Source organism: Ptychodera flava, chromosome 12, assembly GCF_041260155.1.
Source record: "Ptychodera flava strain L36383 chromosome 12, AS_Pfla_20210202, whole genome shotgun sequence".
Classification (NCBI taxonomy): Eukaryota; Metazoa; Hemichordata; class Enteropneusta; family Ptychoderidae; genus Ptychodera; species Ptychodera flava.
Window position 1 is genome coordinate 17,085,452 of NC_091939.1, and position 22,391 is coordinate 17,107,842.

The window sequence follows — 22,391 nt, forward strand, 5'->3', positions numbered from 1 at the left end:
ACATATTCTCTCTCCAAGAATTCAAATACTCGCTTGATATCTTCCTTTTTAATTCCTTAACTGGGCATATGATGTCACTCTTAAGGAGTTGAAGACCTTTATATGATTGTATAACTTCCCAAATTACAATGAATAAAATTTGCCCAAGGAGAATTTATGTCTATGTTTTTGTGAAGTGCCCTGTTTCAGAATATGATTTTCTGGTAAACTATTTAACCTACACCAATATTTAATGACAGACATATAAAGATTGATCTTTATTGGAAATCTGCCAAATTCTGCTCTTATCCCTTCTTGGGGAGTATGTTTACTCACTCCGAAGATAAATCAGTTATAAGACACACACAGACCTTCAAGACAATTATCAGTACATGTATGATTTCTGTTGCCCAGATTTCTGAAGCATAAGAGAGAATTGGGACGATTAACGTATCAAAGACTTTCAAACAAAGCTTTTGACTCAACATCTTTTCACTTAAAATTGGCTTTTTGATACTGAATAAAGCTTTCATTTTTTGCGTGAGCTTCCCCATAAAAGCATGTACGCGCGCGCATACACGCGCGCGCATATTAGTGTGTCAGTCAAAGGTGCTATTTTGACCTTACCTGATAGTTGGTGTAAATCAGCTAGCAGTAATCCTGTGCAAACGTTAAGCTTATGTTTACATCTAAAACTGCTTATCAAAAATTGATGCGGCAATTGTCTCGAATATTCTGATGGGAAAGCGTATCCTGCTAGCATGCTACACCCGTCAGGATTGAACTAAAGTGACGAAGGGGTTGTAATTCAGTTAGTTGCCAAATTACCGTAATGAATTAAAGTAGGGAACACTTTCTCTCATCATCTGAGTAACAGATTTGTCATATTCTGATATAAGATCTCCATATCAAACAACCTACTTTGTGAAAATCCGTTTCACTTCCAACTAGCAAGTACATGTAGTTAAAATGCGATAGGTTTCGGCTCAATACTCGGCTTACTCGATACAGAAACTTTTGGAAACTGCATGAAATGTATACTGTTACCTGTTCCAATTTTGCCACAGTTACCATGGAAGGAGAAAATCTAACCAATTACAGATTTAAGCGGGTGGCCGCTTTTTAAAACCAACGCCCTCACATGGGCATTTTGGATACCAAGAAACGCCCCTTCGACCATACATGGGCATATTTAGATTACAGGTGACTGTATACTTAAATAATATAAACAACGTCATTTGATGATACCTCATCAACTGTCACATGTTATTATAAAGGTTTTGAGTAACCTTCCCTGTTTGTTATCATTTTTTTTGAGTGACTCCCTCCTGTTCTTCCGGCCCCCGATCGTAACGACAACTCCCTGATTTGAGCTGATTTGAGGCAGCGACCCACCCTAAATAAACACCCTTTGCTAGTGGGGTTGAATATCTGTTGCGGGATTTTATCAAATTTATCACCGGTTTTGTCTGTATGTGTGTTTGTATACCAATACAGAGACGGTGAAGTGTTGCATAGATAACCATCATCATAAAAACCTTCAACTTAACTCTCGGCCTGAGCCCACCGAAACGGGCGGGTTTTTTATAGGCTTTTATGTCTCTGAGCAAATTGACTAACTATGCACACCTTTAAAATGCGCCTCTTGGACAGATATTCGGATTCACAAACTTTTACAATTCTAATTGGCCTACCACTTATGAGGGCCCTATATTGAAGCTTAAGGCGGATGTAAAGTTTTCACCGGTTATAATAGTTTTGTGGAAAATTAGGGTGCGTTCATAAATAACGGTTAGGGGGACTGGAGGAATCGCGATTGAATCTGATCTCTACCCTCAAAATTTCAAGTCCACCCCCCGTCAATGTGATCAAAATTTCTCAAGCATCCCCCCCCAAAAAATATCCGAGTCATAGCCGCATGCTTATTAGGGATGCACCCAAAGAAAAAATAAACATGTATTGGGCAGTTCTACCCGCAGATGTTCGACACCACCTGTTATTAGCAGTTTATAGAGCCATATTCCTATAAGGCAAGTTCTTAAATTGATTGATTTTCTAACGCATCAGTGGAATTATCGTCTAAGCCGACTTTATTAATCCAACTCCGGCCAGGCCAATGGCACCTGCTGAATAGCACACAAAATGACGATCATGACAGAGTATGCAAATTGTGAATTCCTGGCTACAGTGGCCTACCAAAAATAATTTTTCAAAAGTGTGAGACATATATGACTTAAATGCTGCTCAAAATTGACAAACTGGAAGGTTAAAATATTCCACACAATAAACGTTTTAATCTCTAAAATTTTTGGTGTAATAATGGGAAATTTGGTAGAAAATAATTAATTCCATCTAGTAACACATTTTTTCGTTAGAGTCTTTACTGTTCAAAGTTTACTTTTGTGTTATTTTACTATGGAAATGTGAAAATTTAGAATTATATTAAGCATGGTGACCCCCACCTTTTTTCATATCATTCTCATATGCCAGAATTCAAAAATCCCTGAGAACTTTCAAGTCTCCTGGTCTTCCATATCATGTCGCTTTCTGGTCTAATCTTATGTGCAAGTATATTTCACTGTCACGAGTGCCATTCGATCCAAACTCTTCTTTAACTACATCAGAGCACAGGTGCGTGTGGTTCGATACACGGCGGCCGCCTCCGCATGCATCAACCCTTTATCTAACGTATACCACGGCGGCTGCCGTATATCAAACCAAACGCAACTATGCATGAGTCAGAGCTTTGTCATTGCCGATATGCAGCGACGGTGACCCTGCAGTAGCAAGGCAGTAGCTGTATTGCAGTAACTTTTTGATAATTTTGACAATATTTTTGTTCAGTTTATACAATTGTGTTCTTGTGCTACTCTAATAGCATGCCGAGCTTATTCAGCTTACCAACACAGCCTATGTGTACTGCGCATTGTATCATTGAAACATGACTTTCCGTCTGGACTCTAATTCCGTTATCATCCAATACATATTTATATGTTCAGGCTTTGTCGACAAACTGAATATTGTGTGTTCCAGCATACTGTAGGGAGACAGCTAGAAACTGTATTTGATATATTGCATAGAAATATTGAAAAAAAAATCAACAGTTGCAGCTTCTGCCCCGTTACCAGGCCCACTTGTTTGTTATTTACGAAAAATCATGCATGTTTAGATATTTTCGAGATAAAAGTCATGCAATGTGACAAATGGTTCTAGATTTTGTTTAATTATAATTAACATTTATAGAACAATAGTAGGCCTAATCATTTTTCATTAAATCATAGACCCTCAAATTACCTGAGAAACCTTGGAATTGAAAATGTAAAGGTAAAAGGGAACCTAAAAATGTTCAGGTCCTCCCTATAGGCAGTGCAAAACTTTCAAGTCCCCCCTAACCCCAAAATATTTGAATCCCCCTGAATTCCTCCAGCCCTCCCCCAATCGTTTTTTGTGAACGCAGCCTTAGACATTTTTTTGCTCTATTTAGTCTCCCACGGGCATTCGACTCAATGCAAGAAAACCGTCACTGATGCAACCAGTAAGAATTATTCTTACTTGCATGCATTGAGTCGAATATGCGAATGCCTGTGGAGTCTCCCTTGCACACCTGTATGGTCGAGTCGTATGTCCTTTAGTACCGATAATTTGTTTGTTTGCGAACGAGCCTAAAATCTTGGTCAAAGGTCATTGACATTTGGCGGTCGTGTGCGTTTACTGTCGTGCATATGTTGTTGTAGTTAGTACGAGTACAACTGGACACCGCATCCTGTCACCGTGCAAGGAATGGCTTTCCCTGTCTAAAAGATTACTTTGTCTTTTAACGCCCCCGTTGCAGACTATTTTGGCACGGAATTCTTTCAGCGTCACACATCTAGACCAAATCAGCACCAGGTTAGCGTTTGTATAAGAGTGGACAAAAGTCACGGACCCAATCTGGGTTATCTGTCATCATCAATGCATTGGTTGTAGTTTCTGTAGTTTATGCACAGTCTGAATGTAGAGGGACTATGGTTAATGGAAATTAATTGAAGATATATGATTCGGGAATTTTAAACTGTAAATCACATCGTATTCATAATATGTAGCTGTCAGCAGTGTGTAATTTGTAAACCAGTGCAAGTGCCGCTGTTGGGAAACTGTAGTACTAGTAGTAGATGTGTATGTTAATTCATGGAGGTAGAAGCGAGATGATCATGTGTAACAAACAGTAACCAATACAATTTATTAGCTCAATGACTTATTACTGGTTTTGTTGACAAGGAGCTTTCTTTACTTGGAATCATTTTAAACTGTAGGGATACCATAGAAGGACAACATTCCTCACTGTTTATGGTCAAAAACACAATATCAACCAGATATGAACTGTAAATGCTCACGTGTTTCATTATATATTGCAGTTATGTGTAAATTTTTAACCTTTGCCACATGTTTGCAACTTCATTGAAAGTATTAAGATCAGCATAATGATCAATATTCACCACAGATTAACTCTATAGGTCATTAAGTATTCAAATATGCAATTAGCTGAAATAAAAATAATTAATTTCTTTGACTGCTGTCATTGTATCACCACTTTACATAGCAAGTGTAATTGCCTTTGGTCAAGTCCTTCAAACTATATATTCCAAACTTTGAAAGCTCATTAGATATGCAAACTATAAATTAGCTGACATGAAAACTTAATTGCGAAATTACTTCCAATATTGGTATAATCTTGTACCGGTATAATCATCAATGTACATAGCATGTTATGCCAACTTTGATCAAATAAATCCAAGTATATATCCCTGATTAGGAAAGTTAATTAAATACACATATTAGGAATTGGCTGAAGCAAAAATGCTTAATGCCTTTCAATAATGTTAGCCTACATAATAGTATCTTTAATGTACATAGCAAGTTTCATCAATTTTGGTCATGTAAATTCAAATATATATCCCTAATTTCAAAAATTCATTAAATATGCAAATTAGGAGCTGGATGAAGTAAAAATGCTTAATGACTTTCAATAATGTCGTATCCTAGTATCTTTAATGTACATAGCAAGTTTCTTCAACTTTGGTGCAGTCAATACAGATAAATATCCCTGATTATGAAAGTTCATTAAATATGCAAATAAGGAATTGGCTAAAGTTCAAATGCTTAATGCAGGGATAGAAATACTTTTTTATTTCTTGTGGCAAAAGTTTGCCACCGGATATAAAATTAGGTGGCAATTATGAAAAATCTGGTGGCAGTTTAACACATCATGTGATCGGTATAATAAAACATTTTGTCATTGCCACATACTCATTCTAATTTATAAATTCTTGAAAATATGGTGAGTACACGTCACAAAGTCAACCCATACTGCAGGCCTCGAAAATTTTTTTCAAACTTACTAACCATGGGACACGTGAATTTCATTTTTACTTGCCCGAGAGGAAAAATTACTTGCCCTAAATTTCTAATAACTGTACCAGTAATTTGTAACAGAGGGCAAGAGTTTGGCCATATGAAGTGAATTCAAAGAGGGAAAAAACAGATTCAAACATGGACTACATCTTGTTAAAATGAAGGACTATTACCAAATCTGAAATGTCGCAGAAGAAATGTGAGAATACTTTAGCCTTTTCTGTAGATTTGGTCATCTAGAAAACATCTTTGAATTTGGAATTTTTCCACAACCTAATCCAAATTAACTCTTTGCATAAGAGTAATAAGATTGTGTGATTTACAATGTGCATGGCTGGCTGCTGCTCTTTATTATCAAGCTGAGATCACAGACAACTGCTCTGCTAGTGTTTATCTGCCAATGCATACGCACATGTACATCTTCAACCCCTTTACCTGTTTACATGTTAGCTCACTGAGCACAGCAGTTTTATTTTGATAAATGTATTCGTCAAGAGAGCAAATTCAGGTTTCATTTTCGTTACTCTTCAGTGCAGATTTGTTTTCTGTAAGTGAGAGCCGATCCCTAACAACCAAGGCCACGTAATTTGAAACTGTCTGCATCTCACACATACGTAGCTGCAGTATGTGGCCTCCTTGGTCGACTGAGCCCGTTTCGACTACGATGTAAACTTGTACTTTTCAACTGGGTGTTGATTTAATAACGTTGAACAGTAAGCATTGCCGAGATCCATGGCTTCGAATAAGTTTACATCCATTTACCAAGCACATGGTGCAACTACACTATCCCGTGAAGCCGATCGATTGTCATACGAGTCATACACTTGCGCAAAGAGAATGGCAACCACTGTCAAGAGCATACCACTTTACGGCACACATACAAAACAGTGAGTTCACTCCGTGTCGTCGGAGAGAACATGTCGCAAAACTCTATTTTTACGACTTTTGTGTTTTACAACAGCAAGAACGATTATTTTGCGATGTCGGGCGGATTTTCAAGGGTTTTCAGAAAAAAACTATATTTGTCAATATATATCAGTTTTTTCTAAAATCATTAATTATGCAACTGAGCAAAAAGTAAGCAAGCCACACCCACCAAAAACTAATCAGTTCTTGCCATTTGCAAACTGAATCTATGTACCAGATTTGATTCTCATCTGATGAGCCGTTTTTGAGATATTGAGTACACAGACAGACAGACAGACAGACAGACAGACACACAGACAGACAGACAGACAGACATTGCTGCGACATATGCTCACGTGTGTCAACACGTGAGCAAAAAACATTGTGGTTGGGGAGGGGGCGCTTCAGGAAGTAGTGCTCCTCCAGAATGGTGGCACTAGTTGTGATCATGGATGTACCAGAGTCTGTTGTACGTGTATGCTATGATACACCATTACACGTTGCGGCTGCAGTAATTGTGAGCTGCAGCCCTTTGGCCTGGTACTTTTTTGCAGCCATTACATTATCTTGGATTGTTTATCAGCAAGCATACTGATAGGCTCTTTGCATTTCCCAACAGTGATTGACATTCTCCGGAGAAAGTCATCATGGCAGAATCTCGGAAAGTGAGGTTTGATGAAGAAGAAGAAGAGAAAGGACATGGAGATGGAAACGACAACCGTTTCAAGTCCAAGCACTCTCTTGATAGTGACGAGGAAGATGATGGCAAAGATGCAAGACACTATGAACTGACAGAGGATGATATTGAAGGTGAGAACATAGGTTACTCCAAGCAGTTAAAAGGGAAGTTACAGGACCATGGGCGCACTATAGGGGGATCACTGATGACGTAGCCATTTGCATACTCAGGGCTGGAGTTTTTGAATTCTCATAGGATAGCTTTGACCGTACGATAAATTTGAATAATCATGATGGCCACTTTTGTGATATATGCAAAGAGGGATCAAATGGTCGTACAGGGAACACATTTTGAAAGATATGCGTTCTCCAACAAAAAACGAAACACCTTTTCAGTTTATTTTTAACTCAAGTTTAGTCACTAAATATTCACAGACATCATATGCAAGAATTAATGACAATGAACGCTTGAAAACCTGCAAAATTATGGGATTCTGGGACCAAACACGGCATTCCGATCAGTGGAGTGGCTTTTTTACATTTGCATAGATTTACGATAATCCGGCTTTTATAGGGGAAGTTCCTGTTTAAGAGAAACGTTTTGATGTGACAAACAAAACATGCTATGAGCTGTACCTTCGTCAATTTTCAGGACAGGAAGAGGGAACGGTTGACTATGAAGAAGGAATCAGGATTATTCCATTCAACTTGAAGGAAGAGATGGAGGAAGGCCATTTTGATGCCGAGGGGAATTACTTTGAAAATAAAGAGGACTTGATCCGAGACAATTGGCTGGACAATGTAGATTGGGTGAAAATCAAAGAGAGACCACCTGAGAAAGATGAGGAAAATATGTCTGATGCACAGGAACCATTTGACAGACTCAAAGTGTGCAGTGAGATACTGAAATACCTGAAACCAGGAGAGAGCATCGCCAAGGCGATTCACAGACTTGGGGGCGGCAAACAGGCAAGCAGCAGCAGAAAGTGGCAAGCCAAGAAACAGAAGACAGAGGAGAGCGAGGAGGATAAGAAACGCAAAGAAGACATGTTGACGTTGACGGGACTTGTCGATCAGCTGGTACAGAGGGGGCAGTACGAGGCCTACTCATACACCTATGAAAGGATTTATCACACACTACAAAAAGATCAACCAAAGAAACCCAAGGATGAAGATACTGCCTTGGATATGTTTGCTGAAGAGATAGATGAGGAAAAGTTTAAAAAAGCAGGTGCCCATAGTTCCACAGGCAAGTTGTATGATTATCCTTTGTGTGTGTTAGAAAACTAGAGCTAAAAAGTGTCAGTGTATTTGTAAGGATGAATGAATACAAGAGAAGTCGGCCAGTTTGGGCTTGGTCAGTCAGAGTAGTGGGCCAGTGATGGACTCGGCCAGTTTGGGCTTGGTCAGTCAGAGTAGTGGGCCAGTGATGGACTCGGCCAGTTTGGGCTTGGTCAGTCGGGGTAGTGGGCCAGTGATGGACTCGGCCAGTAGGAGTTACCAAACGATCAGAATATTTGACATACAATTATGATTCAATTTTTTATAGTTCCTTCCAAAGCTACAACATGAAAGTGATCTCAATGTCAATGTTTACCACCTTCCCGTGAAGTTTCTGTATGTACAATCCTATGTACATGATGACAACAGCTGATCGATATGTTTAGGTTAAACTGCTGTGGGCTGTTCTTTGAATATTTCCCAACCACAAAATAAAACCCAAAATTTATGACTATTATGTCAAGTCTATAAAGCATACGCTGATAGGGAATTTTAATTCCATGAGAAATTTAATGCAATTGTATCCTGGCCGACTTCCCCTACTAACTGGCTGAGATTGCTAATGCAGACACTGGTGGAGCTCACAAATAACTGACATCTCTGGATACCGTAGGGACAGATTCCTTTCAAACTACTGCATCACCTGTAACAGGAATTCTCTCATTTATATCCACAGTAGCCAATCCTCCAGCCAATCACCGATTTCCATGAGGGTGTCATTTTCCACACAAAAATGAGTGTACAGGCAATACTGTATAGTAATACTGTACAGCGTTGGTGATGTTCTGGGAGACAACATACCCCACATGCCTCTTGCCAATTTGCAGTGATAAAGTAACTGTGATAGTTCTGTGAGAAAGTAGAGCATGATGTTGCTACCTGCTTTGTGCTTGACTTGCAATAGTCATTGTAATACTGCAGATTATTTATTGTGAACTCAAATTTTTGCAATTTATTCTGATGTGTTTTGACGGGAAATGTTTTCAAAAAGAGTAAACATGGTTTGCAGGTGAATACAGTTTCTTAATGTTCTCCACAGCTTGGAAAAACAGAGGGATAGTCAATTTACATAATAATGCATAATTTGCATATTTTGTATTGAAATATATTCTTTTGTATGGTTATTAACATATTAATAGATTGCTCCAAAGGCAGAGGGGTGGCCCACCCCTAAAAATCCTCTTGTTGTGGAGAAGACTGAAGTTCTGATCAGTATTTCCAATAGTTAAGTGTATCACAAGCTGTTTAAAAGACAAAAAGATCAAAGAGACAGTGTCTCAAAATCAAACAGAAACACTCACTTATTGTCCTAGACTGAAAGATCCATTGCTCAAGGACGCTCCCTACACTCCCCTAAGTAAGAGGGGGGAGCGTAGAGAGCGCCCTCAAGCGACGGATCTTCCAGTGTATTTATGTCCAAGTAACAGAGAAATTGTTTTGCTCACATGCATACATGTAGGGATTGCAATGCGTTATTGTGCTATCATTGCACTAACATGCATGTCACTCATTTCCTAAAACCCCATACAGCTAATGGAAAGGAATCTAAAGCTGATGAGCATGACGATTGTCAGACTGATGAGACGGTGTACTGGGAATATAAGTGGGAAGACAAGGAAGATGCAGAACTCTATGGACCTTACAGTAGCCAGCAGATGCAACAATGGGCTGACGAGGGATACTTTAAGAATCCTGTGCTTGTCAGAAAAGTTGGAACTGACCAGTTTTATTCTTCAAGGAGAATAGATTTTGAGTTGTACACATGAATCATTTTTTGTTAAAATTTTGAATCAGAAAGTCACCACAGACTCTAAAAAGAGAGACATGGACTTTTTTTCAAGTTGTCAAGTCAACGTTTCTCGTTTCAATGGGTGACATCAACAGGAGCAATCGATTTATTTTAATTTGTTTGGTACCGTACGAATTTTCCTAGCCTGAAACAAAATTTTATTTTTCACATGCAAATACCGGATTATTATTGCTTTTTAAGAAAAGATTCTCACTTTTTCATAAACTCATACAAATCTGTCTTTATTCTAGTTATTCCTTTGTTCAGCAATAGTCATTGTCTTGGTGTCAGAGTGATTCCTAAAGAAAGTGCCTCATTTGTGCCTCATTTGTTGTGGTCATATGGGACATATGACCTTAGAATGACCATGGGTCATCAATCATCAATCTTTTGCTCTGCAAGTTTTATTTCACAAGAAGGGAGTTGTATTTAGAATTCCATGTATGTCTAACATTATAAAAGAACTTTTTCACTTCTACTGTGAAGTGGTAAAGAATGAACTTGAATGGACACACCAGATATTGGATAAATTTTGATTTTTTTGGTATCGTATAAACATTTTCCCGCCTTTTTGCTTTCTTAATTTTTCTCACTTCCCACAGTTGCTTTCATATGTGTAGAGGAAATAATTACAGGCACTGCTTCCATATTTGTATTAGTATCAGTACTCACAAGGCACTCAGATGTTATCTTTGAGGCCAAAGTCAACACGTACACCAATGTCATCGGTTGAAATTTAGCCTATTACTAGTATTATATGAAGTGTATCGCTTTGCAAAATGTGTTAATCCGGTTTATCATCCATTTTGCAAATCAAACAATGAACAGTTGTCATAGTTATATTTTCATCAATTGTTTACATTAGTTTCAGATAAACTTTACAGGCTGGCTTTAGTCAAAACATAGTTCTGCGTAATAGCAATTTTCTTGCCCATCTTGGATTTAATTTCAAAATTGTCAGTAAATATAAAGATCACCTCAATTCTTATATATAAGATGGTAAATTTGTTGGGCACTGAAAGAAGTGCTGTCGTTGAGGTTTATCTCAGTGACTTCTCCAACAGAAAAAAATTAAGGTTTATTGCAAACTTGAGCATTGTGAAGATGATTTCATGTGTATAGTATGATTTCATAAAATTTAATAAAATTTCAAGAAAAGAAATTTTTTGAAATAGCATCTGACCCAGGTGTTGTCAGAGCCCTCTTAGTGGTCCTTGTTGGTGGTTGGCGTGTGTTAGTCTGTATTTATGTCTGTAGATGTGTGTGTGTGTGTGTGACTGATTTTTGTTTGATTTTGAGGCGACTTTTTATGAAATGTTACAACATTTGGTAAACCAGGATCTTTAGGAGTGGAATCTAGATCTGAGAGTTATATCTGTGGGTTACACAATTTAGTATAGGGGTAGTTAATTTTTGAAGTAATATTTCCTATTTTTACTCATTTGTATGTCTAGGGTGAATGCACTAAATTATGAGGTGGGGGGAGCAGAGAGGGGCTTTGACAAATAGCAATGTATAGTTTGGTGGGAAAATTATTTGTATTCTTGGAATTTTGTTTTATTGATCTTGTTTACTCTTCAATCTGTGCTTATCTATGTGTCCAGACATCTAAATTGATCATGACTGCAAGGATTTTACTTTTGTTTGATATGTATGAAAATATAAATAAAACTTTAAAGGAAATACAAAAGAAAGATGAATGTTTGTTAGTGTTTACAGTGATGATGAACTGTATCGAGATTGTGAATTCTGAAAAATAAAAATTTGTTGGAATGTTTTGTATGCGTGTACCTAAAATATTTTGCATGATTTTATCAAATTTGTGCATGCAAGAACCTAAAAAATGGTAGGTGGCTGTGACCAGGCTTTTATCCAAACTAGTTTAAAGGCACATGAGCTGCAACTCTGCAAAATTTGTCTGTCCTCAAGGTACCTTCAGTTTCCTCAGATATTCATTGCAATCTGCAAATTGAATGATATAGTAATTAACTATGATGCCTCAACAACGTTTGCTTGTGGTAGAATAGGCAAGAAATTGAACAGATTTTTGTTCAGTTTAAATTTCCCAGCCATTTTCAAAATCTTGCCATGTTGTATGTGAAAAAAGGAGAATTTTTTGTCAAATTGGAGTGAATCTCTATCCAGTCTTTTCAGTTGGTTGCACTATGTTGTATTTGAAAGGAGAGGCTGGATACTCACGCTTGCTCAGCAAAATTTCAAACATCCCTTTATCAGGAATATTTCAACAAACCAGACACCCTTATTATAGAAATATAGAAGAAAACTAAACCAGAAAATTCATCCCTATTTATAAAAGCCAGTTGTTGAGATAATTGCAAATACAGTTACAACTATGTCGATGTTGTATAAAGCAATGAGATTATCTTGACACATCAATGTAGTCTATAGCTGTTGTCTGTATTAGCTTGCCTCCATTACACTCTGGAACAACATGATAACTTTCAGGAAAAAAGAGCTTGTACACGAGGTCCTAATGAAAAAATATTAGCACTGAATGGCTGTAAATTTAAGAAAATTATTTACCATATTTCACAGGGTGATTCTGATCCTTTCATGAATCAGCCTTTGAAAAAAGTACCCCTTTTTCATGTGTTCATGGACCCTGATGATAAACAACAAACCCCTTTTCCATGAATTTGGGAACATGCATGGGTACCCTTTTCCCCTAAAAGTGTGACATCATTGTATTATTTGTTTATGGAAAGTAAAAGAACGAAACATAAAAGGGAGATCATCAGCATTATGTGGCAGATGGTTCACTCCATGCAGTGAACTCAAGTGAACCCTAGCGTTTCTACTCGTGTTACAGTGAACTCAATTCAGCATTGTTCAGCACTTGTCACCATATGAATGCACTATGGATCTTTTACAGGTATTGACAAGGCTTTGAATAGAAAAAACATTCTGGTCTCTCACCTTTAGAGCTTTTGTTGTCCATGTTTAATGAGTTGTTCAGTCAGGGTGAAAGTCAATTGGTAGAACAAACTCATTGATGGGATTAGGGTGGGCAATTAACGAAAATTGATGTTTTTCTTTGTGAGATTATATACAGATAGCAAGGGGACAACAATTAACACACTCATGACCATGGGGGTGGTAAGCAAGACCTACCACCCCCATGCCCTGACAAGCTTGCATATAAAAATGTTCAAAATATGTTAGTTATTTATCATAATTAATATACTAACTAGCCTGATATAAGTACCCCCCCAACGCGTTGTCAATCCCTGGTTCGTGCATTAGTTATTGATATTGACAGTTAATTTATGTGGTGTAAATCCTATGTTCTGTATTGTAATAATTCCTGTCAATCAGTATGTTTGCCTATTAAAATACCCTACTCCTGTGAATATGTTGAGCTGTTGCAATTTGTACAACCAAGGTTGGTGACTCAGTTTATAGCTGAATCCGGATGATTAGCATATTCAAAATTTGAACCAATCAAAAAGGAGTGAATGTCCATTTTCAAATCATGGAAACCGTAGTGAATGTTTCTCTCTCAATAAGGAAGCATATATATATCAAAAGTAAAACTTGCAGGTATATGACCACATTGGGATGATTTGTATTCACTTGAATTCCGATTGCGAAATCTGCTGTCAAACAGTAGGAGAGGAAGTCTGGCAATGCCATCGATGTCTTATGCGGGCGCACGCTTCATGCATAGCATCACATCTACAAAATACTCCAACTTGTCCACAATGTTTCATTGCTACTGCACCACTCAGGTACATTTGCTTTCACTACAGTGAAAGTAATACTAGATACACTTTCATGACGGCGTTAGTGATTGAGATACCATCATGGGTTGGTCTACTGCGATACGTGCCTCTTAACAGTATCTCAGTACTAACAGTAGCGAGCTGGAGGCACTGGCGGCGTGCCGGCTAATAAGACTGTTTAGAACTGTTTAGGACAAGTGGGTAGGGGGTGGGTCCTGATCAAGGAATACATACAATGTGGTCTGGTTTTTTTTCTTCCCTATTACTGTGTAGTGAGTTTAAAAGTTACAAAACTAACTCAGAATGATAATACTGTAGTAGTAAAAATGATAAAGACGTGCTTACTGATTGGTAGCATAACAATTAACACAACATATTGTCTGAGCACCAACAGTTATTCTATTTGTAGCAAGTTTCAAATTTCTAGGGCTAACAGTTATAGCGTTTGCAAATTTTACCATTTGACATTTATTTTGCTCATTCGAGTATCAGTCATTTGTCCAACACTGATTTGAATAAACGTGCATCTACATGGGTGCCACAGAGAAAATCTCTACCAACTAATAGTTATAAAAATGAAACTATTTTGAATCCAGAAATTTTGACAATTTTTTAAGGTTTATTGTTTATTTGCATGATAGTTATGTTATCAACCTAGTTTGCACACACTTAATAATAAAAATGTACCTACCAAATTTCAAGGGCCTTTGGCCAGTAATATTTGAGCAAGTATTTGACCATGCATGTTGCTCATTTACATATCACTCATTCTACCAACTTTGTTTTGACCTTTGATCTGGTGATGAATCACTGATGATAACCTGTACTCATCACAGTCAGATACCTTTGGCTGAAATATTAAAGATACATATTGAATTGTTTCCAATGACTTATTTCTTATTCTTCATCCTAACCAAAGTCTAAGTTGAAGTTGGTTATGCCAAAATATCAAATTATTTGTAAACTTAAATTATGGCTTCTCTCTGTGATATACAGGTAGTATGGGTATTTAAACTTGTAAACTCAACCAGAGTAGTCCCTTGAATTGTGAAACATTTTTGAAATCACCGATGGATTAATTTCCTTCCACTGTCTCAACACGCACATACCAAAACCCAAACACAAACACAAAACTGAGCTATCTGATAGTGTGTTAAAAATTATACAAAAATATTTACAACAATTTGTGAACAACAATTGCTTGTAACACTGTACCAAGTATGTGAGGCATTATTTCCAAACTGGATTTCTCACACTTGTCCTCAAATTGACAAACTATAAAGGAAGTCTTCTCACATACACATCCTCGTTGTAACATTATGAATGCTCATTAATCAGTTTAATGAGCGATGGATACACAACCATTGACGAATCCTTTTCTTTCTACCCTGCCTGTCCTTTATATTGTTCTATGGCAGATTGGAATTTTCTTCAAAGTAAAACATGGTGCCTGACTATGTGCTGGTATTTGGAAATGACATCTTTCCAAAGCTCACTTCAGACAGCCTCAATGAAAACATATAATCCACATGTGACTGTATTTATCCAATCACAGATCACCAACGCATGTTTTCAATCCGTTTCCATTGATTCTGTATTCTGAGCTGGCTTCTTTTGCTTTCTTTTTTTTCTTTTTCTCTTTCTCCACTTCATTGATTGCTGCTTGCTTTTCATTCAGGGATGTCAGATGGAGGTACTGCAGGGCAGGGCAAGACAAGAAATGGAAGAGAATGCAGGGTAAGGTGAGAAACTCATTGCATGATGGAAGCCCACCACACATGGCCTTTAACCCTTTTACGGCCATGGTTTGTCCCAAACATATTGTTATCAATAGTGCGAGTTGAACTGTTTGTAGGGAATTAGGGGTGAACAGGTTTAATTATCAAATTTGAATGATGGACACAATATGTAATACTTTATGTTATGACAGTTCTTTGACATAGACTGATTCACATTCTCTGCCATACTTGCCGGACAAGGTCTCAAAGCCCCAGGAAATATGTGAAGGTATCTGCTGTTAGAGCTCAGGTGGGAGTGGTCAAAATAAGATAAATCTGTAGAGAAAACATTGGTTACAAAAATTTTGCAGCCTCACTGCCAGGGCAATAATAATAATTGACAGAAAACTAAAAAGCTTTGTAATCATGGAAAAAAGCATGCCAGTGTTTTCTTCAGAGTGCATGATTGTGCGACTCCCCACCTATTTAAGCACAAACACAGGACGTAGGAGATTGATTTCAACATCATGGTCCCCATCAATCAGCACCAATCCCCCACCCCCAATTCAAAGCAGAGGGAGACATTCCCCACTTGTGAAAGAAACCAGGAGAAAATAATGGTATGCATGCTATTATTGCTATGCCACAAATGATTGCTAAATTTTGGAAAGAAAAAAACGTTCCAGGTGACCATTCTGACCATTCCTGCTCCTGAAATCCAATAGCGAGCCTGAAGAACGTTAAGTCCAATCTTCAATATGAAAACAGCAGTTTTCTTAGGGGGTCTACCATAGCTTTAAGAAGCAACTGGACCCCTTAAGATTATGTTGATTTGAAAAATTCAGTGTGGGTCCAGTCTTTTTCAATCTTGCTGATCTTATGGCCAATCTGTAAACCCCAGTGTGGTGAATATAAACCTTCAAAATTGCCAAGGCAAACCATTGCATCAAAATGTGATCTGAAAACACTTTTATATATGTTGTCCTGATTGGGTTCAACTGGGAGTTTTGGTAATGAAAACCCTTATCCTACCAGGCAGTATTACTAGTTCTTCCCCATCCGCCTGGTCAGTAAAGAGCAGTATTCAGCCCAAATTATACGTACCACAGTTTTCACCCACTTGGTCTGGTATGGTATAGAAGGTTTAGTCAGTGAAAATCATGTTTACAGTTTCAAAGTTTACACAGGCCTTCAAAAGTTTAGGTCTTTGTTACAATGCAACATATGAGACACACTATGCCCAACTGGTTTTAAACAACTTGACTTGATGGTGAAATATGAACTTGGCAGGATAAAGGTTTACAATACTGTGATTTTTTTGCAACACATACCAAAGGGTTTGCTCTCCTGACAGCCAGTTTCACATCTTCCGAATTTATCACAGATCTCTTGGCATGCCTGTATACAAGAATAAGTTTGTTAAAGTCAGTCTTTTATTTCATCTTCTTATATATTTTAATACAGCAATAAATTTTATGACAAATTACCAAAGCGCCAGTGCATTCAACCCTGGCACTACATCATGTAACATCATGGTACATTAATTTTCTGTACTTTGTGAGTTTGCTCTGCATTTCACTTTAGAAATTGCATCTTTGCCTTTCTTGATAACACATGTACAAGTGCCTTTGTAAAATTCCAATATCCTTTGCATCAAATACTTTTGTATCAACAACACCGTGGTTCCACTGGTATTGCATTAACAAAGAGAAATTGCAAGTGTGTGCTGAGTATTGTGTGATAAACAGTATAGAGAAAACAAAATGGGGAAGAGTAGCTCAAGACTGTTGGATAAGTGACTTTTTTATTAAGTAAACTCTACCATATACGACCATGAAAGACTGACCATCCTTTCTCTAAGATCTAGTTTCATGAAGGTAGAATGATACCCATGAGAACTGTTAATAATTTCATTCTTGGAATAATGTAAATGAAATGTGGTAGTCATCGAAACTAATGATATTAAATTATGCATAAGTACTTACTTTGCAAATAATTCTAAATCTGTGGCTAGTATGCCTGTTGAAGAATACGAAAAACCAGTTTAGGTCAATTTAAGCCACTCACAGGTTACTTTGTCATGATAACATCAGCACTGAAATGCATGTAGTATATTTCTTTCAACAATTTTCTTCTCTGCATGTACTTGTATTTGACATTCCCAGTCTCAAATCTGTGCAACTTGATGACTCGTTGTGGTTACATACAGGCATTCAAGTCAATAGCAATCACCTCTAACTGTTGTGGCACAGAGAATACAGATATTCTAGTTTTTACTATGTAAGTCCTGTGTGTGGGTGCTTATTGTTCACTCCAATGTTCCTAAGTTAGCAGCATGCATGAACTTTTGCACGTGGTAATTAGGGGAAAATTATGGCAAGGTTACAAAACATGAATAAATAGGGCATATATTAACTACCTACATGTATATGGTCTCACTTCCATACCTTGGTACATATATAAAGGAAATGTAAAGCAGTATCAGTAATTAGAGGAAGAAATACTACTGTCTGTGATGTGGAGGTACAAATATCTATGGCTACTGACCACATTGTTTGTATGTAGCTTCAGCTAAGGTGGCAATAAACTGCCTTGTGAACACAACATCTTCATCTTTTGCCAACTGTTCACAAATCTGACCCACAGTGTAATGAATTGCTGCCTTCAGTCTCTGTGAGAAAAGAAAACAACAAACTGTATTTGACTTTGAGTGTGCTTACATTTTTGTGTATTCATATCTCAAGATACCTCAAGTAGACACAAGGACAGTTTGTTTTTCTCTAAGGCTGCAAATTTGCCATAACTGCAGGCAGTGTTTCAGCCAAGATTTGGGAAGATAGGTAAATGATGTATGAACCCTAGTACCGTTTCTGTTGTACCCCGATAAGATTGCATATTGATATACCAAAGGGGAACCCAGTAACATGACAGAGGAAACATGGTACAATTTACCAGGGTACTGGACTTAACAGAATCACTGTGTAGAATAGTGAACTACTGTAAAATTATTGCAGTGTTCTCCCCAGGCCATTTTAGCGTAGCGGTCCCGCTACGCTTTCGCCTTTCCCCGCTACGCTTTGATTCTCCCCGCTACGCTTTCAAATATTCCCGCCATCCTTTAGTTCACACGCTAGCGCTCTGCATAGCTACCAGCTGTTGCATGCATTGTCTACACATTAGCGCTCACTGCAACTTTCAACCTGGTGAAAGAGTGGAAGGTGTGAAGTACGGTATGCGTCCGATAAGTTGTCCGTAAGTGTTGAGAGGAACGTTAAAACAATAGAAGAATCGGCTGGGTTGTTCACAATATTTCATTCTACAACGACTATTACGACCAACAAAGACCTTTAGTCGGTACATGTATACATCGAGGACAAGTATTCACAGAGTTAGGCGGTGTAGCACTAGTGGGGCCTTTGATCACATTCCCATGCTTTGATCAACGAAATGGACCGCAAAAGAAACAAAAGAAGCAGTTGTCTAGTGAAGTTGATTATGATTTTACAACGATGATCTTTTTTTTTTGTCCGAGTACGATCACGATCGCGATCGAGTTCACATTGCATAAATTCCAATATGGCGGCGGCCATGTTGGCCGACGTGTTTATAACGTGTTGACATTGATCCTGGCGTCGCGTGTGGTTCCACTCTGACACGTTCTCTGAAAGATTTTACAACTGATTTTCGAGTGATTCTAGTCGTACTTAGGTCATGTCTTGTGATCATCTTGGTGGTATTTTTAAAATCAAGAATCGAACGATGATGTTCAATGGCAGTGATATACGCGGGGGGAGCTGGTTGAAATTGATCCCCGTGATGAAACATCATTCGCCGTGTTTGTCGTTCAAAAATGATATAAAACTCAATTACATTTGAATCGTGTAAAGTTTAAACTTATGAATTTTCCTCTATGTTGGCAATTTTTGACAATTTTATTAGCAATATATGTATTAATGAAACTCCAATCAGACGAACCATTTCTTGCTTTCAATCTGAACTTTTTGTTACTGTTTGAATCTTCTATTTTAATTGCAATTGTACTCTACTGTGATGATTAAATAAGTGTAATAAAGAGTTTCCATGATGTTCAAATTGCATACTTGTGTGTTACCATTGCATTTTGTTGTGAGTGTACATGAATGCTTGGGTGCATGTGCAAGCTTATATCCGTATGCAAATATAAATTAATGATATGCAAATGATTATGCAAATTAGCCGCTACGCTTTTGCTTGATCCTGGGGAGAACACTGTATTGTTAAATGGGGATTTAAGGGCTGTTTATAATTAAAACACACGCATGGTAAACGTAACTTGTGTTTAGGTGGAGAGGGGGTATAGCTGCATTTCCATTACCATTCGCAAAAATCCCACTACAAATTTTCATATCGCAACATCTCTCTACACCTTTTTATGTATCGCAAAATATCGCATTATATTGTTTGGCGTGTACCAGACCAGTACGGCACCAGCGCTACACCAATGTCACCAGTATTCTTTTGACATGTGAATCAGTGCACAAGTAAATAACGTAACAATCAGTTTTGGATACACTGTTTCATTTCATTCTATTGGTTGTGTCATTGTTATTGGCACTGAACAGACATTGATTTTAGAGGGAGAATGCGGAGAGGGGGAGGTCAGTAGCATATGTGTGATTTCATAGTGACGTAATTACCGATTGTTGGTATGCAGATACAGAATGAGGCTTGGTTGGATTTTCGCACTTCCAAACTTTTGTTTAGGGGAGGGGGGGGGAGAGGGGGTTGAGGCCAAACGCAATTAGTTTTGTTTACTATGTGCATGGACCCTTAAGTTATGAGACAGTTTAACTGGAATTTAAATTCACTGAATTTCTACAATAAAATCATTAGGTAAATGAGTACAGTCAAACCTGTCTTAGCGGCCACCTGTCTATAACGGCCGCTCCATTGCAGTCCCGACGTATTTACAATGTAATTGTACCTGTATAGAGCGGCCACCTCTCTAAAAAGGCCAGCGGCCACCCTTTTTGTGTGTTTTCGGTCACTTGACATTGTGTATTACGGCCAGAAATATCTTGACCGCCAACCACAATGCCATGTAAATGTGTGAAAGTCGTACCGAAATTTTGAGTCGCAAAAACCTAGCTGCAAAATTGTAGCTCTACGGTGAGGCGGTCGGTGAGTTTTGGTTTTTGCGACCTTGCTCACCAATAGAGCTAGAATGCCGAAGGCACTGTAGCATACAAAATAAGCGCGCCACACATGGCGCGGCATTTTCATGTAAAATCCCACATATTTACTGCATTTGGTCATACCGATTTATCACTACTGAAGACTAAACACTATACTACACTAACCTTGTCGTTTATGGGGTTTGGTATTTGCACAGACACGTCGATCGCGTTCAATCAACATTGAGCGTGTTTCTGGGAGCCGCCATTACCGGAAGTTGGTAATGGCGGCTCCAAGAAATGTTTGTGGAACGCGATCGACGTATTTGAACTAATACCAAACCCCATACACGACAAGGTTAGAGTAGTATAGTATGACCAAATGCAGTAAATATATGGGATTTTACATCAAAATGCCATGCCATGTGCAGCGTGCTTATTTTGCATGCTACAGGGCCTTCGGCATTGTAGCTCTACTGGTGAGCGAGGTCGCAAAAACCAAAACTCACCGACCGCCTCACCGTAGAGCTACAATTTTGCAGCTAGCAAAAACCAAAACTCACCGACTGCCTCACCGTAGAGCTAGAATTTTGCAGCTAGCATGATAGATGAACTTGCTAATTTTCGCAGTGAAATGGGACACGGAATGTGACATGGCGTGGTTTTTATAGCCATTCTGTTTCCAGACTTGGGTTGTTTCTCGCTTCTGTACACTCGTCTATGAGGCGAATAGTCCCAGAGCTGAATAGCCCACCAAGAGACTTAGCCCTGCGTACGATGCTGTGTGTTCCGCTACAGCTAATAGCCCCGCTCACCACAGCCCTGCAAAGACCCGTACGTAGAGTTGGTGACTTCAAATCCATTTTTGGACTTGACGTAAAAAGCCAAATTACTGCCGAAATTCAGCGTTCTTGGGCCCAAGTCGTATCCCTGCCTACCTCAGCTACTCGATCGCTTCCAAAAATGCCAGTCTTTTATTCTTTTTTCGTAAATAACCGTCGATGTCGGCAACTCTCTCGCTAGCCCTGCGTACGTACGCAGTGTACGCTGTGCATTCCCTGTGTGCGTTCCTAACACACAGCGTACACTGCGTACGTACGCAGGGCTAGCGAGAGAGTTGCCGACATCGACGGTTATTTACGAAAAAAGAATAAAAGACGCATTTTTGGAAGCGATCGAGTAGCTGAGGTAGGCAGGGATACGACTTGGGCCCAAGAACGCTGAATTTCGGCAGTAATTTGGCTTTTTACGTCAAGTCCAAAAATGGATTTGAAGTCACCAACTCTACGTACGGGTCTTTGCAGGGCTGTGGTGAGCGGGGCTATTAGCTGTAGCGGAACACACAGCATCGTACGCAGGGCTACAAGAGACTTTGATGTGGTTGGAGGCCAAAACGCCGGGAACACACAGCCCTGCCATGCAGAGCTATACACTACACTATATGGGGAGCTCTTTACTTTCAGTATGAGGAGCATTATCATAAAATTTCTCTTGTGGCGGAGAATGGCTTAATTACTGCCACTTATCTAGAAAGCACCTTACCTGTTCATATGCGAGTTCGTCATAACCATCGTCGTCCGCCATTTTAGAATTTCCCGCCAAATACCCATAATGCATTCGAAATATATTTTTAGGTAGATCTACATCCTTAGAGAAACTCCGAAATAGCTTTGAAAATTTTGAAAAGTGACCACTTTTGATATTGAAACCATTAAATACCTTATATTTAGCAATATTTTTTAAATTTGACCCT

The 22,391-nt window shown here is 38.4% G+C and overlaps 2 protein-coding genes across 2 annotated transcripts; one reads left to right on the forward strand and one right to left on the reverse strand.

Annotated features, from left to right (window-relative positions):
- The first annotated feature begins 3,651 nt into the window (after positions 1-3,651).
- On the forward strand, positions 3,652-11,802 carry LOC139145210 (CD2 antigen cytoplasmic tail-binding protein 2-like). The gene is made up of 4 exons (XM_070716211.1): positions 3,652-3,867; positions 6,896-7,086; positions 7,607-8,203; positions 9,766-11,802. The coding sequence occupies exons 2-4, from the start codon at positions 6,924-6,926 to the stop codon at positions 9,999-10,001; spliced, it is 996 nt and encodes a 331-aa protein (XP_070572312.1). The 5' UTR covers positions 3,652-3,867; positions 6,896-6,923; the 3' UTR covers positions 10,002-11,802.
- Positions 11,803-14,366: 2,564 nt separating this feature from the next.
- Positions 14,367-22,255, reverse strand: LOC139145211 (centromere protein S-like). Its single transcript, XM_070716212.1, has 5 exons — positions 22,181-22,255; positions 18,033-18,156; positions 17,471-17,504; positions 16,817-16,883; positions 14,367-15,463 (listed from the first exon to the last, which is right to left on the reverse strand). The coding sequence occupies exons 1-5, from the start codon at positions 22,253-22,255 to the stop codon at positions 15,317-15,319; spliced, it is 447 nt and encodes a 148-aa protein (XP_070572313.1). The 3' UTR covers positions 14,367-15,316.
- Between the last annotated feature and the right edge of the window lie 136 nt (positions 22,256-22,391).

Bases quoted from the DNA above. Each gene is read 5' to 3' on its own strand.
- LOC139145210 (XM_070716211.1), top strand. From the start codon at position 6,924: ATGGCAGAATCTCGGAAAGTGAGGTTTGATGAAGAAGAAGAAGAGAAA. The intron at 7,087-7,606 runs GTGAGAACATAG...GTCAATTTTCAG, and splicing joins GACAGAGGATGATATTGAAG to GACAGGAAGAGGGAACGGTT. The intron at 8,204-9,765 runs GCAAGTTGTATG...AACCCCATACAG, and splicing joins AGGTGCCCATAGTTCCACAG to CTAATGGAAAGGAATCTAAA.
- LOC139145211 (XM_070716212.1), bottom strand. From the start codon at position 22,255: ATGCATTATGGGTATTTGGCGGGAAATTCTAAAATGGCGGACGACGAT. The intron at 18,157-22,180 runs GTAAGGTGCTTT...CTTTTCTCACAG, and splicing joins ACGAACTCGCATATGAACAG to AGACTGAAGGCAGCAATTCA. The intron at 15,464-16,816 runs GTATGTGTTGCA...CCTGCCCTGCAG, and splicing joins TCAGGAGAGCAAACCCTTTG to TACCTCCATCTGACATCCCT.